At 45.1% G+C, this 22477-nt stretch overlaps 1 protein-coding gene and 1 long non-coding RNA gene across 25 annotated transcripts; one reads left to right on the forward strand and one right to left on the reverse strand.

Annotated features, from left to right (window-relative positions):
• Positions 1 to 741: 741 nt before the first annotated feature.
• On the reverse strand, positions 742 to 20974 carry LOC118372838 (mothers against decapentaplegic homolog 5). 8 transcript variants are annotated; one of them, XM_052487413.1, is made up of 10 exons: positions 20862 to 20974; positions 13849 to 13939; positions 13284 to 13481; positions 9677 to 9892; positions 8699 to 8977; positions 7254 to 7376; positions 5072 to 5173; positions 2476 to 2697; positions 1907 to 2163; positions 742 to 1606 (listed from the first exon to the last, which is right to left on the reverse strand). In XM_052487413.1, the coding sequence occupies exons 3-10, from the start codon at positions 13468 to 13470 to the stop codon at positions 1463 to 1465; spliced, it is 1530 nt and encodes a 509-aa protein (XP_052343373.1). In that variant the 5' UTR covers positions 13471 to 13481; positions 13849 to 13939; positions 20862 to 20974; the 3' UTR covers positions 742 to 1462. The 8 variants fall into 8 exon arrangements, with proteins under 8 accessions (XP_052343373.1, XP_052343372.1, XP_052343371.1 ...); XM_052487412.1 differs by having other exon boundaries at positions 13627 to 13939; XM_052487411.1 differs by lacking the exon at positions 20862 to 20974 and adding an exon at positions 17830 to 17995.
• LOC127913876 (uncharacterized) lies at positions 7320 to 8580 on the forward strand. Of its 17 annotated transcripts, none has more exons than XR_008087075.1 (5): positions 7320 to 7459; positions 7497 to 7533; positions 7631 to 7872; positions 7921 to 8115; positions 8175 to 8580. It is a non-coding gene; the product is annotated as an uncharacterized LOC127913876 (long non-coding RNA). The 17 variants fall into 17 exon arrangements; XR_008087083.1 differs by having other exon boundaries at positions 7386 to 7533; positions 7631 to 7667; positions 7705 to 7872; XR_008087077.1 differs by lacking the exon at positions 7497 to 7533 and having other exon boundaries at positions 7386 to 7496; positions 8175 to 8211; positions 8249 to 8580.
• Positions 20975 to 22477: the final 1503 nt, after the last annotated feature.

Below are 22477 nucleotides of genomic sequence, written 5' to 3' on the forward strand. Positions count from 1 at the left end.
TGCGGTACAAAAAAAAAACACGGACCAATAGATGAAGCAGAAATATTTTACCTATGGGGATCTGGCAAGTTGCCTTCCTACCACCAATCAAATGAGTTTTATTAACCGTAATGATTGTAGTGGAGCAACCTTTACATTTCAGCATCATAAAAGGTACACACCAATGCATGTTTTTTTCCCATAGAAGTTGTCCTAACAGGCAAGCAGGGACAAAACCAGTCAAAAATAACAGCTAAATAAAATGTCATTGTTGCCCATTACAAGTTCACATTGCGCTAATGAAGTTGATCATATATCAGAATGCCAGAAACTACACACCACAACATACCTAGCCTCCACAGGACCCCCCCCCCCCAAAAAAAGAATAATAATTAAAGAGGGCACGAAATGGTTAATTAATACAGAGTCACTTGAACATATGTACAGAGAATCGACAAGCATCGAAAACTCTCATCGGGGGCGGCAGGGTAGCCTAGTGGTTAGAGCGTTGGACTAGTAACCGGTTGCAAGTTCAAACCCCCGAGCTGACAAGGTACAAATCTGTTGTTCTGCCCCTGAACAGGCAGTTAAACCCACTGTTCCTAGGCAGTCATTGAAAATAAGAATTTGTTCTTAACTGACTTGCCTGGTTAAATAAATGTTAAAAAAAAAAAAAAATCAGTTAAAGTTATGAGGATAAGTGTGATGTTCCTAGCTTGTCACCTGTTCAAAGCATTGAGTAAATGAATCCACCATATCATATTTATTAGTTAGACATACTTTATTTAAGGCAGTAAATCAGTGTTTTTTTTCTTTTCTTCTAGCGATAGAAACTATTTTTTAAAAGTTAACATTTTGTTATGAGATCTGGGTCTAATAGTGAACATAATGATATCTATACCTTAAGATGGCAAGAAATTAAAGTTAGAGTAAAATCACAAGTAGTTTGACTGTGGTAAAGGCAGAGTAGTGATACATCATTTTATTTTAGCTGAAACTTACAGAAAAAAAAATCGTTACCAAACATAAAAACCTTTTTTTTAATGCAAAATCAGAAACATTTAAGGTACATGCTTTCAAGTCCTACTACTCTCAATAGAAGCACATGGTTGGTAGTGATGACTCAGAGCAGTAGTTTGTCCAATATTTTGTGCCGCTACTCTGAATATTCTTCTGTCGGTTTTAACATTATCTTCTGCTCTTTCTCAACATAATTCTGCTGCTCTGGGTTCAAAACCCCTTCTGCTGTCAGATTGTGGAAACAGTTCAGCCTTTGAAGACCTGCTTTTGCTCATTAAACATTGCAAAAAAAATTATAAAGTTAAGTTTGGAAAAAATGTGAAAGAATCTCCCAGCCTGGCAAGCCACCTTAAAGACATTGAAGAGATGGGAGGTTGAGAGTCTGGTCGGTTGGGGGGGGGGGGTTAACCATTAGTGTACTGACGAGATGGGGGGGTTGAGAGTCTGGTCTGTGGGGTAACCATTAGGAGACTGAAGAGATGGGGTTGAGAGGAGAGCCCATTTGTGTCAGCACTTTATCCAGCCATTGCAGAGGGCCGTGAAGATGAACTTCTATCCAACAGGGGGTACTGGTGACATCTTGTCGGTGATACTCAGCTCCCCAGCCCTGTTGGGGGGGAGAAAGAGAGATAAAGCTGGGTCATATTCACGAAAGGAAGTAAATGGTCAGAAAAGGAGTGAAACAGCAAATTGTCCAATAAGAAATCCTCATTTTCCATTGCACAATGTTATGCTACAATGTGCCCTAATGTTATTCTCAACACTGAAGATTTGCTCTCAATTAAATGAATTGTCATTTCCACAAAAACTTTTTTTTGAATCAATGGCCAAGATGATAAAAACAGTGAATTGTACATAGTACTGAAACTAGTAGAAACTTTCAAATCAAAATGTAATTGTATATCACCTTTACAAAGCTCATTCGGATGGTGCACATCTTGGTCAGTTCATAGACAGCCTCAAAGCCATGGTTCACAGACTGGGCCAGTAGCTGAGCAAATTCCTGGTTGTTAAAGATCTTCAGACTGCAGCCACTAGGGATCTTACACACCGTGGTGGGGTGGAAACCGTGATGATAGTTACAGTTACGACTCTGAACGAAGATACTGGTGTCACTCAGACACTCTGCATACACCTCACCTCCTACATAGTACAGGTGGACCCCTGAGGAGAGAAAGAACGAGAGTTACAACTCTGAACAAAGATACTGGTGTCACTCAGACACTCTGCATACACCTCCAACAGTACAGGTGGACCCCTGAGGGGGCCGAGAGAGAGCAAGTTAAAAAAAGAAGCTAAATGCTAGGTGTTTCTAGCTCCACCAGTAGAGTAATGACACCTAGCTAAATTTCTGGCGCCAACAGTAATAACAAAACAAAAAAAATGCATGTTTCTCACCATTCCTTCCCACACTTTCTCTGAACCTCATATCCACTTTAAACGAATCTATTAATCTCAATGTGTTGCCCTGCTCACCTTTACCGATGTGGCGGCGTGTGTTCTCTATGGTTGAGTTACGGTTGACGTTGGAGAGCAACCCCAGGCAGAAGCGGTTCTTGTTGTTGGAGGGGTCGGTGAAGCCGTCCACCAGGACGCTGGTAGAAGAAGCATGGTAGGCCTCACCCACTCTGTTGTTCAACTCATAGTACACAATACTGCACCAGTGGCTCGGTTCCTCGTACTCCACTGGCTGCACATCTACAGGGACAAGGTGGACAGGTCGTTCAACACAATACTGCACCAGTGGCCAGGTTTCTCATACTCCAGGGGCCCTTCTGTGTTGTAAAGGAAAAGGGACGCGTAATCTTGAAAATTTACAATTTAATTTGATCAATTCACAAACGACGTGGCGCATTTGTTGTGCCCATGGTTCCTACTCTCGCGACAATTACACCTAACGAGGCCAATTAAATCCACACCTCTGCTGGGAGCCCAGCCTCGCACAGGTGATAAGCGTGAGGCTCGTATTCATTACTTTAATTATTCAGCTCGGTGTGAACACGAACGAGTCGGCGCCATTTTGAAAACACACTGGACAACGAGCCAGTCTTACGTTGCGCCAACTAAACTGTCCTTTAGTGGTAGAGAGTGCTCACCCTCTGGAGGTTTGTGATTAGGAAACATGAGAACCAAACAATTAGTTATCTTTAGAATTGCTTGGCCTGGCTATAGCAATAAGTAAGATGGCTAATGCGACCGAAATGACAAAGCCTAATGTAGCAGGAACGATTTTCACCTGCATTGTAGAGCATTTACATTAAGTTCTTCAAAATATTATATTCTCATTCTAAAAAGGGAAGGAATTAGAAGATGTTACGTCTCTATTCAAGGCTTATATGCACTGTTCTTATGCCCTCTCCTGGTATGACCTGGTACTGGTCTTAATTTATTTTTTATTTTTTTACCTTGATTTAACCTAGGCAAGTCAATTATGAACAAATTCTTATTATCAATGACGGCCTGCGAACAGTGGGTTAACTCCCTTGTTCAGGGGCTAGCTATTCCAGCTTCCTAATGGTGAAATTGCTAGGTCAGCCCACTTGTTTAGTATACGGTAAAAAAAATATTTATATATATTTTTTAATCACTTAGTTATTCTAAACGGACCATGCTGCAGTCAAATGTGGTCCTTCTGTAGCTCAGTGGTAGAGCATGGCGCTTGTAACGCCAGGGTAGTGGGTTCGATCCCGGGACCACCCATACGTAGAATGTATGCACACATGACTGTAAGTCGCTTTGGATAAAAGCGTCTGCTAAATGGCATATATTATTATATATATTATATTAAATAGGATAGCTAACCTAGCTTAGAATCCTTATCATGGCTAACATCAGCTAGCATGCATAACAGCTAGCATGCATAACAGCTAGCATGCATAACAGCTAGCATGCATAACAGCTAGCATGCATAACAGCTAGCATGCCACAGATAAACGAGTTCGAGACCTCTACATGCTATCTGTACAACCTTCCTGTACTCAGTTCGCCCCGGGAGACTAAGGTGTCCAAATGCAGCCTTCGACACAAAAGTCACGGCTATGTCCTTAGCTTTGGGCCATTTTCTTTTTCCACGGCCCTCCTTCTGAAGAACAACGGAGGTTGCATGCCCTGTGTCTGGTGCAAGATTTATACACATACATTGAACGGACCCAAGCTATACTGTTGTGACCAGCTTCGGTGTCTGTTATGCTAATCCAGCTGGCGGCAGGGCGCTCCTTCAGCAGCGTTTCTCCACCTGGATTGTGGAGGCCATTTCCCTGTCATGCAGCAGCAAAAGGTTAAAGGTCACCTAGCGGTGTGTGTGCCCACTCCACCAGGAGTCTGGCAGCGTCTCGGGTAGTTGTTTAAAGAGTTGACTATAGGAGACGAGTTGGGCATCACCACACACGTCCTCAAGGTTATCGCCTGAATGTCACTCCCCTCAGTGTAGCCCAGTGTGCTTACGACTGGGAAAGGGTCACTAAGGAGCACTCAGTGTGCTCAATACCCAGACTGCCACATCTGGTTGGGTCGGGTATGGATGGTTTGTCATGGGCCGTTTCATTTAGTATCTGTTGGGGTCGGCTTGGGGAGAGATGATATATTTCTCCAAGGTATGTTGTAGCGAAGTTAACTGCCTGAAAGGTTACAAAACCTTATGACTGTAACTACTGTTCCCTGAAGGAGGGAAACGAGAGACAACACTTGTTTGGCCATGAGACCCATTTCTGGGCTCTGGGGAAGAACGGTATTAAATTGAAAGAATTTAATCGAGCCACTTATCACCTGTGGAAGGCGGGGCTTCCAGCGAGGCGTGGATTTCATTGGCCTTGTCATGAGTGATTGTAGATCCTTCAACAGAATTCGCAAGAGTATGACGTACCTCGTTTCCCCTTCCTTCAGGGAACAGTAGTTAGCCATAACGTTACGATTTCAATTTGTATTGACTGCTATGTGATCAGGACGACGCAGACAATTAGGATGAATCAGTTCCAATGAATGACGGATAATGTCTGAAAGCAGGAATTCCTGTGTTCAGAAAATAATAATAAATCATCCCATGTTAAATAAAGTGTCAATTCCGACTCCTCACCCCCACTAGGCATGTTCCTGGGCCCGCTGCTGCCGGTCTCCATGGACCCCTCCTGTCCCATCTGCTCGTCAGGGGGCATGTAAGCCGGGGGTGGGGTATCAGCTGGAAGGGAAGATCACAATGGACGGATAGTTAAGGAGACCAGCTGCTGCAGATGACAAATGGCTGTCCACACACGTACAGCGGACGGACACATACACAAGAAGAGTAGAACGTCCACAGTCACACACACACTCTCCGACAACTCCCAAGAGGAGTGAAAACCCAGCCACCACCACAGGATCTTTCTCTACCCGGAAACAGGTGTAGGGTTTCACACACATCCATCACATGGAACACTAATGTGTGGCTCTATGGACAGTCCCATTTGTTTTGTATTACACAACCACTTAAGGAGGACAGAAATTGAGAAAAATGGGGCGTGGCTGGGGACAATTGGTAATGGTTTTTTTTTAATGAGAAGGCTAATCCTACTACAGACCAGACATTTACCACCTTGCTTAGAGGGTGGCCAGATTTCTCTGGAGATGTACCTGGGGGGGGGCAATTCAACACAGAAGTGATAGCTCTGCAGTGTTTCATAACGGGGGGAGCAATTCAGACACAGAATTGATAGCGCTGCAGTGTTTCTGTACTACCATTTAACTTCTACTTCATTACATTTCTAAAGAAAATGTACATTCTCCCTGACACCCAAAATTACTTGTTACATTTTGAATGCTTAGCAGGACAAACAATGGTCCAACTCACACTAAACCGAACATCCCTGGTCATCTGCCTCTGATCTGGAGGACTCACTCAACACAAATGATTTGTTTTTAAAATGGTTTGAGTATGACCCTGGTTATCTGTAAATAAAAAATGTTTTTAAAGTAGTGTGCCCTCTGCTTTGCTTAATATGAGGAATGTTAAGTATCAAAAGCAAAAGTACGGATAATTTAAGTATATTTAAAACCCAGATACTTTTACTCAAGTAGGAGCATGAAGTATATTTAAAACCCAGATACTTTTACTCAAGTAGGAGCATGAAGTATATTTTCCACCACTGCATAGAAATGAAAGCACTGCAGTGATTCAGACCTGGGGGGGGGGGCAATTCAACATACAGAAGTGATAGCACTGCAGTGATTCAGACCTGGGGGGGGCAATTCAACATACAGAAGTGATAGCACTGCAGTGATTCAGACCTGGGGGGGGCAATTCAACATACAGAAGTGATTCAACATACAGAGGTGATAGCACTGCAGTGATTCAGACCTGGGGGGGCAATTCAACATACAGAAGTGATAGCACTGCAGTGATTCAGACCTGGGGGGGGGCACATTCAACATACAGAGGTGATAGCACTGCATTGATTCAGACCTGGGGGGGGCAATTCAACATACAGAAGTGATAGCACTGCAGTGATTCAGACCTGGGGGGGGCAATTCAACACACAGAAGTGATAGCACTGCAGTGATTCAGACCTGGGGGGGGCAATTCAACATACAGAAGTGATAGCACTGCAGTGATTCAGACCTGGGGGGGCAATTCAACATACAGAGGTGATAGCACTGCAGTGATTCAGACCTGGGGGGGGGCAATTCAACATACAGAAGTGATAGCACTGCAGTGATTCAGACCTGGGGGGGCAATTCAACATACAGAAGTGATAGCACTGCCATTCTGACCTGGGGGGCAATTCAACCCATGTCTCTGTTGTGATTCAGACCTGGCAGCTGGGGATATATTCAGACCTGGGGGGCAATTCAACATACAGAGGTGATAGCACTGCAGTGACCTCCAGAGACTGGTGACTGACTGGGGCTCACCAGTCACCATGATGCAGACCGTCGATAGCACTGCAGTGATTCAGACCTGGCTGGCAGAAGACCCAGGTTGATAGCACTGAAATGGTTCAGAAAAATCAAACACAAATTGATAGCACTGCAGATTCAGACCTGGGGGGGGCAATTCCATTTTCAGAAGTGAGACTGCAGTGATTCATGTACAGAGGCCAACAGGCAGAAGTGATAGCACCAGGTGATTCAGACCTGAGGCCAAGTGGCACTGCAGTGTGATTCAGACCAGGTGATAGGACTGCAGTGACATCATAGAGGCAAAACCCTAGTTTCCCAGACCATTCTGCCTGGACAACGGCCATGTCTCTGTTGTGGATAAGACCAGCTGGGGATATATTCACCAGAACAGGAGGTCAGACCCCATGCAGTGTCCAGAGATGGGTGCACTGACTGGCGCTCACCAGTCACCCTGATGCAGACCGTCGGTATACACTTTAGACTGTCCCCCTGGCTGGCAGAAGACCCTGGTTCGTATCAGAAATGGTTAGAAAAATCAAACCAAATTGTTCTCCACAGATTTCTAATTCCATTTTCAGTGTGAGACCAGGTGACGTGGACAGAGGCCAAAGGCAGTGTGAGACCAGGTGACGTGTACAGAGGCCAAAGGCAGTGTGAGACCAGGTGACGTGGACAATACATCAGAGGCCAAAGATAGTGTGAGACCAGGTGACGTGGACAGGTGACGTGGACAGAGAGGCCAAAGGTAGTGTGAGACCAGGTGACGTGGACAGAGGCCAAAGGCAGTGTGAGACCAGGTGACGTGGACAGAGGCCAAAGGCAGTGAGAGACCAGGTGACGTGGACAGTACATCATAGAGGCCAAAGGCAGTGTGAGACCAGGTGACGTGGACAGAGGCCAAAGGCAGTGAGAGACCAGGTGACGTGGACAGTACATCATAGAGGCCAAAGGTAGTGTGAGACCAGGTGACGTGGACAGAGGCCAAAGGCAGTGTGAGACCAGGTGACGTGGACAGTCACATCATAAAGGCCAAAGGCAGTGAGAGACCAGGTGACGTAGACAGAGGCCAAAGGCAGTGAGAGACCAGGTGACATGGACAGTACATCATAAAGGCCAAAGGCAGTGAGAGACCAGGTGACGTGGACAGAGGCCAAAGGTAGTGTGAGACCAGGTGACGTGGACAGAGGCCAAAGGCAGTGAGAGACCAGGTGACGTGGACAGAGGCCAAAGGCAGTGAGAGACCAGGTGACGTGGACAGTAAAGGCAGTCAGGTGAGGCAGAGGCCAAAGGTAGTGAGAGACCAGGTGACGTGGACAGAGGCCAAAGGCAGTGAGAGACCAGGTGACGTGGACAGAGGCCAAAGGCAGTGTGAGACCAGGTGACGTGGACAGAGGCCAAAGGCAGTGAGAGACCAGGTGACGTGGACAGTACATCATAAAGGCCAAAGGCAGTGAGAGACCAGGTGACGTGGACAGAGGCCAAAGGCAGTGTGAGACCAGGTGACGTGGACAGAGGCCAAAGGCAGTGAGAGACCAGGTGACGTGGACAGTACATCATAGAGGCCAAAGGTAGTGTGAGACCAGGTGACGTGGACAGAGGCCAAAGGCAGTGTGAGACCAGGTGACGTGGACAGTACATCATAGAGGCCAAAGGTAGTGTGAGACCAGGTGACGTGGACAGAGGCCAAAGGCAGTGTGAGACCAGGTGACATGTACAAGTGTGAAAACCCAGCGTGAATACATAACATATGCTGTTAGCCTATTATATTGTAAAAGCAGCTATCAATAAACACATAGGTGCATGATAAAGGATAGGAGTGAATACTGACATCTACCTGGAAGCTGGAAGGGGCTGGAGGGTCCGGAGCTGGCAGGCGAGTTGGGGTAGGTGCCCACCCCTCCGCTGGAGGCTGGGGAGGGAGGGTAGGGGGAGTTGGGGGAGATTGGGAAGGAGGTGCCGCTGCCCCCGCTGTGCTGCTGGAAGGACTCTGGGAAGGTGGCGTTCACGGGCATGTGGGGCTCGTTGTGAGTCATGTTCCTGAACTGGACCAGGAGGCTGTGTTGGGGGTTGAACTCACTGTGGCGAGGCACCAACACCGGAGGCAGCACTGGTGGAGAAGAGATTTTAAATAAATATACATATTGATTTGAAGCGATTTTTATATCAAAACATTTTAAGAAATAAAAACCTTGGGACACTAGTATTTCATTTGAAACCAGTGAAAACAAAGGTACTACACACTAATAAAGGAATATTCTCATGACCTGTTGTCATCGGGGGCTGTGGTACATGTTGTCAATAACAGTTGCCCCCCCCAATTTAATTCTAAAAACATGCTAATATGATGCAGATTCTACTGATCAGACTATCTGTAACTGCGCTCTGCTCCTCCCACGACATATGACTGACAGCTTTGTTTTAACCAATCCAAGAGCAGATATCATGTCACTCAGACGAGACACAACACATCCATCTCTCGGGTAGCAGCCAGAATGGCCCCATATTGTTTTGGAGGAAAATCACCTTGAGACATATTTCTTGGAAATTAAAAAAAATAGTACAAGTAGTCAAGGATTCAGTACTCTCCTTCAATTGGTTAACTGGTCAAGAATGTAGTACTCTATTTCAACTTAAGTCAGATTCTCCTTACTGTGTACATGTTCAGTCCCTGCAGAAGGACGTGCACAACAGCCACAAAGCCATCACGTATAGGCTAGGTATTTCAATGCATCAGATCAATACTATAGTAGGAACGAACATGACTTAGATACCAGTATGTACTAGCTACAAGCTAGTGGTTACGTACCTGGGCTCTCTACTCTCTTGTAGTGGTAGGGGTTAATGCAGACCTCCTTCTGCTTGGAGCCAAAGGGGTATTCACACACCTCCAGAGGCTTGAGCTCGTGGTGAGACTGTAGGTCGGGCCACCTCCACACTCTGCAGTAGATAACGTGGGGGAGACCCTTCCTGTGAGACACCTGGAGACGACCGTCCAGAGACCGAGGGATGGTCACACACTTACCTGGCAGGGCAGGAGAGAGACGGCTTTTAGGGAAAGGTTTGAAAATATCTGGACCAAGTATGATTGCTGCTATAAAGTCATCTAGCAGACTCTCTCATCCAAACAGACAGTGTCTCTCTCACACCTGGCCTGGACCAAGTATGATTGCTGCACACGGTACACTAGAGAGCCATCATCGACTCAGTGGGTTTTGTCCAACATGTCTCTGGACCCACTCACTGTCACAGTCATACTCTGGACCTAGTTTTGTCCCATGGAATAAATGTTGTGGATCTTAATGTTTTTCCTCATAATCCTGGACTATTGGACCACCATTTTATGACGTTTGCAATTGCAACAAATCATCTGCTCAGACTCCAACCAAGGAGCGTCATAAGTTGTGCTATAAATTCATAGACAACACAAAGATTCCTTGATGTCCTTCCAGATTCCCTCTGTCTACCCAAGGACGCCAGAGGACAAAAATCAGTTAACCACCTAACCGAGGAACTCAATTTAACCTTGCGCAATATCCTAGATGCAGTTGCACCCCTAAAAACTAAAAACGTTTCTCATAAGAAACTAACTCCCTGGTACACAGAAAATACCTGAGCTCTGAAGCAAACTTCCAGAAAATTGGAAGAGAAATGGCGCCACACCAAACTGGAAGTCTTCCGACTAGCTTGGAAAGACAGTACCGTGCAGTACCGAAGAGCCCTTACTGCTGCTTGATCATCCTATTTTTCTAACTTAATTGAGGAAAATAAAACAATCCGAAATTAACTTTTGATAATGTCGCAAAGCTAACTAAAAAGCAGGATTCCCCAAGTGAGGATGGCTTTCACTTCAGCAGTGATAAATTCATGAAATTCTTTTGAGGAAAAGATCATGATTATTCGAAAGCAAATTACGGACTCCTCTTTAAATCTGAGTATTCCTTAAAAGCTCATTTGTCCTGAGTCTGCACAGCTCTGCCAGGACCTAGGATCAAGAGAGACGCTCAAGTGTTTTAGTACTATATCTCTTGACACAATGATGAAAATAATCTTGAAGCTGCATACTGGACCCTATTCCAACTAAACTACTGAAAGAGCTGCTTCCTGTGCTTGGCCCACCTATGTTGAACATAATAAACGGCTCTCTATCCACCGGATGTGTACCAAACTCACAAAAAGTTGCGCAGCAACTCACTGCCTTCCTGAAGACAAACAATGTATATGAAATGCTTCAGTCTGGTTTTAGACCCTATCATAGCACTGAGACTGCACTTGTGAAGGTGGTAAATGACCTATTAATGGCATCAGACCGAGGCTCTGCATCTGTCCTCGTGCTCCTAGACCTTAGTGCTGCTTTTGATACCATCGATCACCACATTCTTTTGGAGAGATTGGAAACCCAAATTGGTCTACACGGACAAGTTCTGGCCTGGTTTCGATCGTATCTGTCAGAAAGATATCAGTTTGTCTCTGTGAATGGTTTGTCCTCTGACAAATCAACTGTAAATTTCGGTGTTCCTCAAGGTTCCGTTTTAGGACCACTATTGTTTTCACTATATATTTTACCTCTTGGGTATGTCATTCGAAAACATAATGTTAACTTTCACTACTATGCGGATGACACACAGCTGTACATTTCAATGAAACATGGTGAAGCCCCAAAATTGCCCTCGCTAGAAGCATGTGTTTCAGACATAAGGAAGTGGATGGCTGTAAACTTTTTACTTTTAAACTGACAAAACAGAGATGCTTGTTCTAGGTCCCAAGAAACAAAGAGATCTTCTGTTGAATCTGACAATTAATCTTAATGGTTGTACAGTCGTCTCAAATAAAACTGTGAAGAACCTCGGAGTTACTCTGGACCCTGATCTCTCTTTTGAAGAACATATCAAGACCATTTCAAGGACAGCTTTTTTCCCATCTACATAACATTGCATAATTCAGAAACTTTGTGTCCAAAAATGATGCAGAAAAATTAATCCATGCTTTTGTCACTTCTAGGTTAGACTACTGCAATGCTCTACTTTCCGGCTACCCGGATAAAGCACTAAATAGACTTCAGTTAGTGCTAAATACGGGCTGCTAGAATCCTGACTGGAACCAAAACATTTGATCATATTACTCTAGTGCTAGCCTCCCTACACTGGCTTCCTGTCAAGGCAAGGGCTGATTTCAAGGTTTTACTGCTAACCTACAAAGCATTACATGGGCTTGCTCCTACCTAGCTCTTTGATTTGGTCCTGCCATACATACCTACACGTACGCTACGGTCACAAGACGTAGGCCTCCAAATTGTCCCTAGAATTTCTAAGCAAACAGCTGGAGGAAGGGCTTTCTCCTATAGAGCTCCATTTTTATGGAATGGTCTGCCTACCCATGTAAGAGACACAAACTCGGTCTCAACCTTTAAGTCTTTACTGAAGACTCATCTCTTCAGTGGGTCATATGATTGAGTGTAGTCTGGCCCAGGAGTGGGAAGGTGAACGGAAAGGCTCTGGAGCAACGAACCGCCCTTGCTGTCTCCGAGTGGCCGGTTCCCCTCTTTCCACTGGGATTCTCTGCCTCCAACCCTATTACAGGGGCTGAGTCACTGGCTTACTGGGGCTCTTTCATACCGTCCCTGGGAGGGGTGTGTCACTGATGTGATCTTCCTGTCTGGGTTGGTGCCCCCCCTTGGGTTGTGCCGTGGCGGAGATCTTTGTGGGCTATACTCGGCCTTGTCTCAGGATGGTAAGTTGGTGGTTGAAGATATCCCTCTAGTGGTGTGGGGGCTGTACTTTAGCAAAGTGGGTGGGGTTATATCCTTCCTGTTTGGCCCTGTCCGGGGGAGTCCTCAGATGGGGCCACAGTGTCTCCTGACCCCTCCTATCTCAGCCTCCAGTATTTATGCTGCAGTAGTTTGTGTCGGGGGGCTAGGGTCAGTTTGTTATATCTGGAGTACTTCTCCTGTCCTATTCAGTGTCCTGTGTGAATTTAAGTGTGCTCTCTCTAATTCGCTCTTTCTTTCTCTCTCGGAGGACCTGAGCCCTAGGACCATGCCTCAGGGCTACCTGACACGATGACTCCTTGCTGTCCCCAGTCCACCTGGCTGTGCTGCTGCTCCAGTTTCAACTGTTCTGCCTTATTATTATTGGACCATGCTGGTCATTTATGAACATTTGAACATCTTGGCCATGTTCTGTTATAATCTCCACCCGGCACAGCTAGAAGAGGACTGGCCACCCCACATAGCCTGGTTCCTCTCTAGGTTTTGGCCTTTCTAGGGAGTTTTTCCTAGCCACCGTGCTTCTACACCTGCATTGCTTGCTGTTTGGGGTTTTAGGCTGGGTTTCTGTACAGCACTTTGAGATATGAGCTGATGTACAAAGGGCTATATAAATAAATGTGATTTGATGACTACAGACAGGGTCACTCACTGGGCTGTCCTGGGCTGCTGAGGGCTTTCTCCAGGTCCTCCATGGCTCCCTTCTTCTTCTTCAGTTTCTTGACCAGAGCGTCAACAGCCTTCTCAGCCCATTTCTCCTCCTCGTCCCCCTGCTTCCACCCCAGCAGACGCTTCACAGCTGGACTGGTGAAGGAGAAGAGGCTGGACATAGAGGTCATGGTGCTGCTGTCTGTGGTGAGAGGGAGAAATTTACCAGAAAGTTAGGTGATTGACGAGTCCTCTTCTTGGATCAAAGTCAACAGGGAGGGATAATGTTTGTGTGTGTGTGTGTGGTGGTTGGGGGGGGTAGAGAAAGGAGGCTTAGCCTTGCACACCAAGGACAGGAAATAGAGGCAGGACGCAGGCAGGACACAGCTGCTCAGGAAAGGAAAGCCTGCCGTGAGGTGGGATGTACCCTGGCACTGGGTCACAACCAACCCCACTGAGGGGAGTGCAGTTTGGGGAACAAGTCCAGCTGAGATCCCCCCCTCTCTGGGACACAACAGCCCAGAGGATTTACAAACGTAGGCAGATATAAAATAGGGGGGGAAAAGGACCTATTCTCTCCTCTTCTCCCTCTCGCTTTCTGAGTCTCTGGTTTAGTCCATATGTGGTGACCAGCGCCTCGGTTAAGGTCTAGTGTAGAACCTGGGAGGGGGGGAGAATAGCAGCTGTTAGAAATATATTGCAACACAGAATCCTCAGGTTAGGTGACATCTAGGACTGGGACGATAACAGCATTACCATACACCTTAGTATCGCGGCAAGGGAACAAAACATGTTGGAAACATCGACCTGGCCAAGGCTTTCTACTCTGTCAATCACCGTATTCTTATCGGCAGACTCGGCCTTGGTTTCTCAAAATGACTGCCTCGCCTGGTTCACCAACTACTTCTCAGACAGAGTTCAATGTGTCAAATTGGAGGGCCTGTTGTCTGGACCTCTGGCAGTCTCTATGGAGGTGCCACAGGGTTCAATTCTCGGGCCGACTCTTTTCTCTGTACACATCAATGATGTCGCTCTTGCTGCTGGTGAGTCTCTGATCCACCTCTACGCAGACGACACCATTCTGTATACTTCTGGCCCTTCTTTGGTTATTCTATTAACAAACCTCCAGACGAGCTTCAATGCCATACAACACTCCTTCCGTGGCCTCCAACTGCTCTTAAATGCAAGCTAAACTAAATGCATGCTCTTCAACCGATTGCTGCCCGCCACTGCCAACCCGGCTAGCATCACTATTCTGACTTAGAATATGTGGACAACTACCTAGGCGTCTGGTTAGACTGTAAACTCTCATTCAACTCACATTCAGCATCTCCAATCCAAAATTAAATCTAGTCGGCTTCCTATTTCGCAATAAAACCTCCTTCACTCATGCTGCCAAACATACCCTTGATAAACTGACTATCCTACCGATCCTTGACTTGAGGCTATTTTGTAAATTACATCGCCAACACTCTACCCTTGTTGGCTGACCCTCGCGTCATATTCGGCACCGAACCCACTGGCTCCAGGTCATCTAAGTCTCTGCTAGGTAAAGCCCCGCTTTATCTCAGCTCCACTGGTCACCATAGCAGCACCCACCCGTAGCACGCTGTCCAGCAGGTACATTTCACTGGTCACCCCCCAAAACTATTCCTTTCTTTGGTCGCCTTTCCTTCCAGTTCTCTGCTGCCAATGACTGGAACGAATTGTAAAAATCACTGAAGCCTATTATCTCCCTCTAACTTTAAGCATCAGCTGTCAGAGCAGCTCACAGATCACTGCACATAGCCCATCCAACTACCTCATCCACATATTGTCATTTTTTTTTTTTGCTCCTTTGCACCCCAGTATCTCTACTTGCACATTCATCTTCTGCACATCTATCACTCCAGTGTTTAATAGCTAAATTGTAATTAATTCGCCGCTATTGCCTATTTATTGCCTAACCTCATTTCCACACAGTTTTTAGACTTTTCTATTGTGTTATTGACTGGATGTTTGTTTATTCCATGTGTAACTCTTGTTGGTGTCTCACTGCTTTGCTTTTTCTTGGCCAGGTCGCAGTTGTAAATGAGAACTTGTTCTCAACTGGCCTACCTGGTTAATATAAAATAAATAAAAGCAAATGTCATCTAGAGCAGTGGTTCCCAAACTGTGGGGCGAGTCACCTTATTTTTTTAAAAGGAACTCAGTCTGGCTTGAAACCTACTCTTGAAAGTCGTAATAGTAAAATGCACAAGGTGCCATTTCAAAACTGGGTAGTGCATCATCATGGGGCAGCAGGGTAGCCTAGTGGTTAGAGCGTTGGACTAGCAACCGGAAGGTTGGAAGTTCAATCCCCGAGCTGACAAGGTACAAATCTGTCGTTCTGCCCCTGAACAGGCAGTTAACCCACTGTTCCTAGGCCGTCATTGTAAATAAGAATTTGTTCTTAACTGACTAGTTAAATAAAGGTTAAAAAAATATGTTCCTTTTGTCATGCTAGTCATTGCATACTTCAGAGCTTTTTATAAAATTGTCAAATGCCCATAGATTGACAAAAAAAAGTACAACACTCAAATATCACATGAATACACCGAATTGTATAGAATTGCAAGAAAATGTGCTTTACAAAACAGCAAAATTTTCTTTGTGCCCCTTGACTAAATATGTGTAGAATAGCAGGAAATAAGCTTTAAAACCTGCTAAATTCTCCCAACCAACAAGAGGGGTGTGAACTGTTTGTGTCATGAACAGTGCTTGTTGCCATAGAAATAGACTTGGAGCACGCAGGAGGGGAGGGGGTTTGGAAAACCCTGATCTAGAGTCACATGTATTTATCTACCACGCTATAGCACACAATATTTCACATACAGCAGGTTTTTAAAAGACCAAAGAGTTTGGTATGCTTGAGATAGTAATCTAAGCAACAGCCCCACAAAGCCCCAATCTGGGCGATGTATGGATGGGATAGACAGTCTGACGGACAGACAGATCTCTGGGTAGACAGACAGGAAAACCGGTAGACAGACTTCTGGGTGGAGAGGCAGGGGAAAACTGGCCGATAGACAGGCAGACATATCTGGGTGGACAGAGACCGAAAGACGACAAACACAGGCATGGCCGCACAGCTGTTGAAAACAGCCCTAGCAGAGGATGTGAGGTCACTGAAAGCTGCTTCCTCTCCCATCCTTTCCCATCATATCCCTCCCTTACGGCACACAGCTGTTCAACAGCACCAGGCAGTTTACCCCTTCATTGGTACAATAGGGGAAAAGCACTAATTGAGCTCTATAGGCAATACAATATACCCTACACTTCAGTCACCACAGGAAAAATAAATGAGCTTTGCATGTGTCACGATTAAGTGAGATGACATACAAGGAAAACAAAAATGTAGAAGAGACTAGGTAGGCCATTTACTGACTCTAAAGATGCACGTAGGCCTGCTTCATCCATTAAGATATGGACAAGCAAGCTCTCTAGACACAGCCTGACCAAATAATATGCTGGTTTCTGTGAGGCTGTAATGCCATGTGACCAATGACAGCGATACAATAACTTTAATGACAGGAAACATGCACAGATCCCCAGAGTCCAGCAACTGATCACATCACACCTCAGTATTTTCCTGCCTGGATGTCCTGTAAAGCAGGGTCAGGAAGCACCAAACAGTGTGCATGTTGAGACAATTCTGACATGGCATGCTCTGGCTACAGGGTGAAAGTGAAACATGGAGAAGACAAAGGATGAGTCAGGTAACTAAACATGAGATGTCTCCCCATCCAAGGTCGTACTCAAGAGGATTATTGCCTAATTGCCAAATGGATGATCATTTGACACCAGAAACCCACACTGACATCTTCACTGCAGGATGATACATCAAAAACGAACTTACTTGACCCATAATCACAACCATTATACCACTTGAAGCTTGTCCCGATGTCCATATAAACGTAACTAGTTACCCTGAACAACGTGACAAATTTAACTTCCAAGGTACACAACATGACATGCCTAACTTAACTCGAAAGCATAGGTACCTAAAATTCCACTTGATGTTTATACACATAGCTACATACATCATTCATAGATATGTGATTACTTATGGCTATGAAGTGTTCAAAATATATAAAATAAAAACTCAACCAATTTCGCTAACGTGAACTTAGCTAACTACGTTTTGTTCAGCTAAGCTTAGCCAAGTAGCGTTAGCTTGCTCAACACGCTACATGTTCATTAACTAACTTAGCTAGCCTGTTGGGTTAACCGAATTGATGTTTACAAATCAAAAAGTTATTCGTGTGGTTTTACATGGCAGACGTTAACGCGTCCTATTTTGACCACAAATCTCGTTTTTTTTTTTTTATCCCACTCGAAGTCTAGCTAGCTACCTCTTCCCCTCTCCAGATAACTTTTGCAATCCCTTCTCTAGCTAACTGGCTAGCTACAACAACCCCCCCCATCTGAAAAACTACCCAAAGCCTAACTTCACTGATTAAAAACTAGGTCATTTCCTATTGGAAACATGCTTATCTAGTAGATAAAACTATAGTTTTTCCGTCGCATACCTTTGAATAATTGAGTCAGGCTGGTCGCTTCCTTATTAATTTCTCTCTATTTAAAGCAGTCCGACATGGAGTTGTGTTTTTTAATTTCCGACTTGTTTCCCGACTCCTCCGTCCTGGCGTCACGCCTGGGAGGCGGAGCGCATATCCCTCCGCGAAATGACCGATTTTTACTCTCTTCTTTTTTTTACACTTTGTCACAGTCTTCTTCAACTGAGAGCTATTCCACGTTTTTTTTTATTTTTAAAGTGATGCTGAGACAAAAACAATAATTGCAACCATACAACTCTATGCACAAGGACTACTTTATACAACTCTATGCACAAGGACTACTTTATACAATTTCCGTAGAACATTTTACTAAAACATTTATTTGAAGAACAGTGCAGATGCAAAGTTTGGTAACAGAATATGAGTTTGTGCCATAATTCTGTTCCCAAACGTTGTATCCGCACTGTTCTCCAAGTAAATAATAATTTACTACATTTGTAAAGCGCTTTTCATTATACAGGACAATCTCAAAGTGCATAAAATAAAAAACAAATATAAACAATTTTAAATTACAAATAAAATGTGTTTTTGTATAATTTTATGTGGAAATTATTAAAAGCAGTCATTGTTCATAGAGTTGTATGGTTTGGTTAACTTTGCAATCATTTGTCTTTGTTTGACAATTTAAAGTGAACAATCTGAGTCTCAGAATCACTCTGTTTCTATGGAATTGCCCATGAGCTGTTTGTAAAGAAATATGTCGTAAATAAAAGTCATCATAATCGTACATCGTGGTCCGATGAAGCAGACGCTAAGCCATAGGACTGTTTCGCTAGCAGACTGGAATATGTTCTGGGATTCATCTGATAACATTGAGGAGTTTACCACACTTTCATTAAAAAGTGCATCGACGAGGTCACCCCCACAGTTCATTTATTTATTTCACCTTTATTTAACCAGGTAGGCTAGTTGAGAACAAGTTCTCATTTACAACTGTGACCTGGCCAAGATAAAGCAAAGCAGTACGACAAACAGAGTTACACATGGAATAAACAAACATGCAGTCAATAACACAATAGAAAAAGTCTATATACAGTGTGTGAAAGTGAGGTAGGATAAGGGAGGTAAGGCAATAAATAGGCCATAGTGGCAGAATAACTCCATATAGCAATTAAACACTGGAGTGATAGATGTGCAAGTAGAGATACTGGGGCGCAAAGGAGCAAAATAAATAAAATAACAGTATGGGGGATGAGGAAGTTGGATGGGCTATTTACAGATGGGCTATGTACAGGTGCAGTGACTATGTACCCCAGTCAGAAGCCATGGATTACAGGCAACATCCGCACTGAGCTAAAGCTGCCACTTTCAAGGAGCTGGATATTAATCCAGACATCTATAAGAAACCCAGATATGACTGCTGACGAGCCAGCAAACCAGCAAGTGTGTCAATACAAGACTAAGAATGAATCCTACGACATCGGCTTTGTCACTCCACAGATGTGGCAGGGCTTGAAAACTAGCACGGATTACAAAGGGAAACCCATCCACAAGCTTTCCAGCGACGCTAGCCTACCAGACAAACTAAATGCCTTCTTTGCTTTGCAGCAAAGCAGCGGTTCTGGACGACTGTGTGATCTTGCTTTCGGTAGCCGATGTGAGTAAGACCTTTAAAAACAGGTTAACATTCACAAGGCCAGATGGAATACCAAGGCACAGTACTCAGAGCATGCGCTGACCTGGGATGATGGCAAGTGTCTTCACTAACATTTACAACCTATCCCTGACCCGGTATGTAATACCAACTTGTTTTAAGCAGACCGCCATAGTCCCCGTGCCCAAGAACACCAACAGTCATTTAGGCTGGTTATCGCCCCGTAGCACTCACATCTATATCCAAGAAATGCATTGAAAGACTGGTCATGGCTCACAGCAACACCATCATCCCAGTCACCCTGGACTCATTCCAATTTGCATTCCGCCCCAACAGATCCACAGATGACGCAATCTCTATTGCACTCCCACACTGCCTTCACCCACCTGGACAAAGGAACACCATAGTCCCCGCCAAGCGCATCACCAAGCTCAGGACCCTGGGACTGAACACCTCCCTCTGCAACTGGATCCTGGACTTCCTGACAGGCCACCCCCAGGCGGTGAGGGTAGGCAACAACTTATACACCACGCTGACCATCAACATGGGGGCCCCTCAGGGGTGTGTGCTTAGTCTCCTGTACTCCCTGTTCACCCCCGACTGTGTGGCCGCGAACGACTCAAAACACCATCGTCAAGTTTACGGATGACACGACAGCGGTAGGACTGATTACCGACGACGAGGCAGCCTATAGGGAGGTCAGAAACCTGAGCGTGTGGTGCCAGGAAAACAACCTCTCCCTCGACAAAACAAAGGAACCTTTCTGTGGACTACAGGAAACCGAGGGGTGAGCACCCCCCCCCCCATCCACATCAATAGAACTGTGGTGGAGCAGGTCCAAAGCGTCAAGATCCTCAGTGTCCACATCACTAAGGAATTAACATGGTCCACACACACCCAGCCACAAAGTTGCGAACAGGGCACGATAGCGCCTCTTCCCCCTCAGCAGGTTGAAAAGATTTGACATGGGCCCTCATAACCTCAAAAAGATTTCACAGCTGGACCATTAAGAGCACCTTGGCTGGTTGAATCACCGCTTGATACGGGCAACTGCAAGACACCCTCAGAGGGTTGTACATCACTTGGGCCGAACTCCCTGCCATCCAGGACCTCTATACCAGGCGGTGTCAGAGGAAGGACAACAAAAAAAAGTCTCAAGCCACCCAAACCATAAACTGTTCCCTCTGCTACCGCACAGCAACGTTACCAGTACACCAAGTCTGGAACCAAGAGGGCCCTGAACAGCTTCTACCCCCAAGCCATAAGTCTGCTAAACTAGACTGCTAAATAGCTAATCAAATGACTACCTGGACTACCTGCATTGACCTCTCTTGCACGGACTCATATATATATATATATATATACATACACACACTGACACCATACTCACTGGCACCACTGCTGTCTACTAACTATCCTGTTCTCTAGTAGTAGTAGTAGTAGTAGTAGTAGTAGACAATGGACCTGATCGGACAGCTCAGAGCCTCTGCTCTTTTCTGTCCATGTACACACCAGTGATGACTGGTGGGAGGAGCTATAAGAGGACGGGCTCATTGTAATGTCTGGAATGGAATAAACTGAACGGAGTCAAACACATTATACATATGGAAAGTGTTCCATTGATTCCATTCCAGCCATTACAATGAGCCCGTCCTCCAGTCAGCCTCCACTGATACATACCTCAATTACCTCTTACCTGTGCACATTTTCCTCATTACTGGTGTTCATTTTTACTCGTTATTCACTGTGTATATATTCCTTGTGTCACTATTTAAATGTATTTTTTTGTATCTTTAATTTGTTGGAAAAGGACCTGTAAATAATCATTTCAATTTAAGTCTACACTAGTGGTTCCCAACCATTTTTGGTTAATGTACCACTAAGTACATTTTTCTCTACCCGGAGTACCCCCTCGTGTGCATTTTACCAGTAGACCTATGGTCTCATGAGTCTCATCAAGTACCCCCTGTGGATAGGCCATGTACACACCAGGGTTCCTAGTACCCCTAATTGGGAAACACTGGTCTACACCTCTTGTTTAGGAAGCATGTGACAAATAACATTTGAGTTGATAAAAATGAGGAAGCAATAGATTTTTATTCAAGAATAGGGCTAGCTAGAATAAATTGTGAATTGCATTGCTTTTCATGTATGACTATATATTTTATACATACATGCAATAGGCTCCATTCATTGTAACAGTATATAGTTTAGCTAGGCTACATTGTAACAATGTTTCAAGCTTTGAATTCTAGGGTTGTGCTTCGGCTCTGCTTCGTCACACAAGTTGGCTCCAGTCTGTCTGGGGTTCACTTCACGAGAGAGAGGCTACCAATGGAAAGTGTGTCCCGCAGTAATGTTGCTCTCCCTACCAAATGAATTACTTGTGTTCCCGCGACAAACACGTTTTCCAGCTGCTATCTTTTCTATGGCACTTGTCTTTCCACCTTAGAATGAAATTATGAAGTCATGTGTGGACAAGTTAGAATCACGTGAAACCGCTTACACACACTCACAACAAACGCAATTGAACAACCACCGACCTAAAAGCAGAGTTGGTGAAGTGTGCGCCGCTCGTCTGTGTTTGTTGGGTTGTGGTTTGTCTGATTCGACACGTCCAATCGGCGTATGTTCATCATTAAGACAGTGGCTACAGCCGCTCCAAAAAGATGCAACTGGAAGGATCCGCCACTAGTGGGCAGTCTTCCTTCACACGTAGCAAGTTCCTTTTTTGATGAGAGGCTGAAAGACAGACAGGAAGGAGCAGACCGACAGACAGGAAGGAGCAGGCCGACAGGCAGCGGCAGACAGGAAGGAGTATGCCGACAGACAGGAAGGAGCATGCCGACAGAGACAGGAAGGAGCATGCCGACAGACAGGAAGGAGCATGCCGACAGACAGGAAGGAGGAGGCAGGCAGACAGGGAGGAAGGAGAAGGCAGACAGCAGTATATTAGACGTTGGAATATGAATTTTCTAGTTAAATAAATAAAATAAAAACATTGGA

The sequence above is a fragment of the Oncorhynchus keta genome, chromosome 30 (assembly GCF_023373465.1).
Source record: "Oncorhynchus keta strain PuntledgeMale-10-30-2019 chromosome 30, Oket_V2, whole genome shotgun sequence".
In the NCBI taxonomy this organism is placed as follows: Eukaryota; Metazoa; Chordata; class Actinopteri; order Salmoniformes; family Salmonidae; genus Oncorhynchus; species Oncorhynchus keta.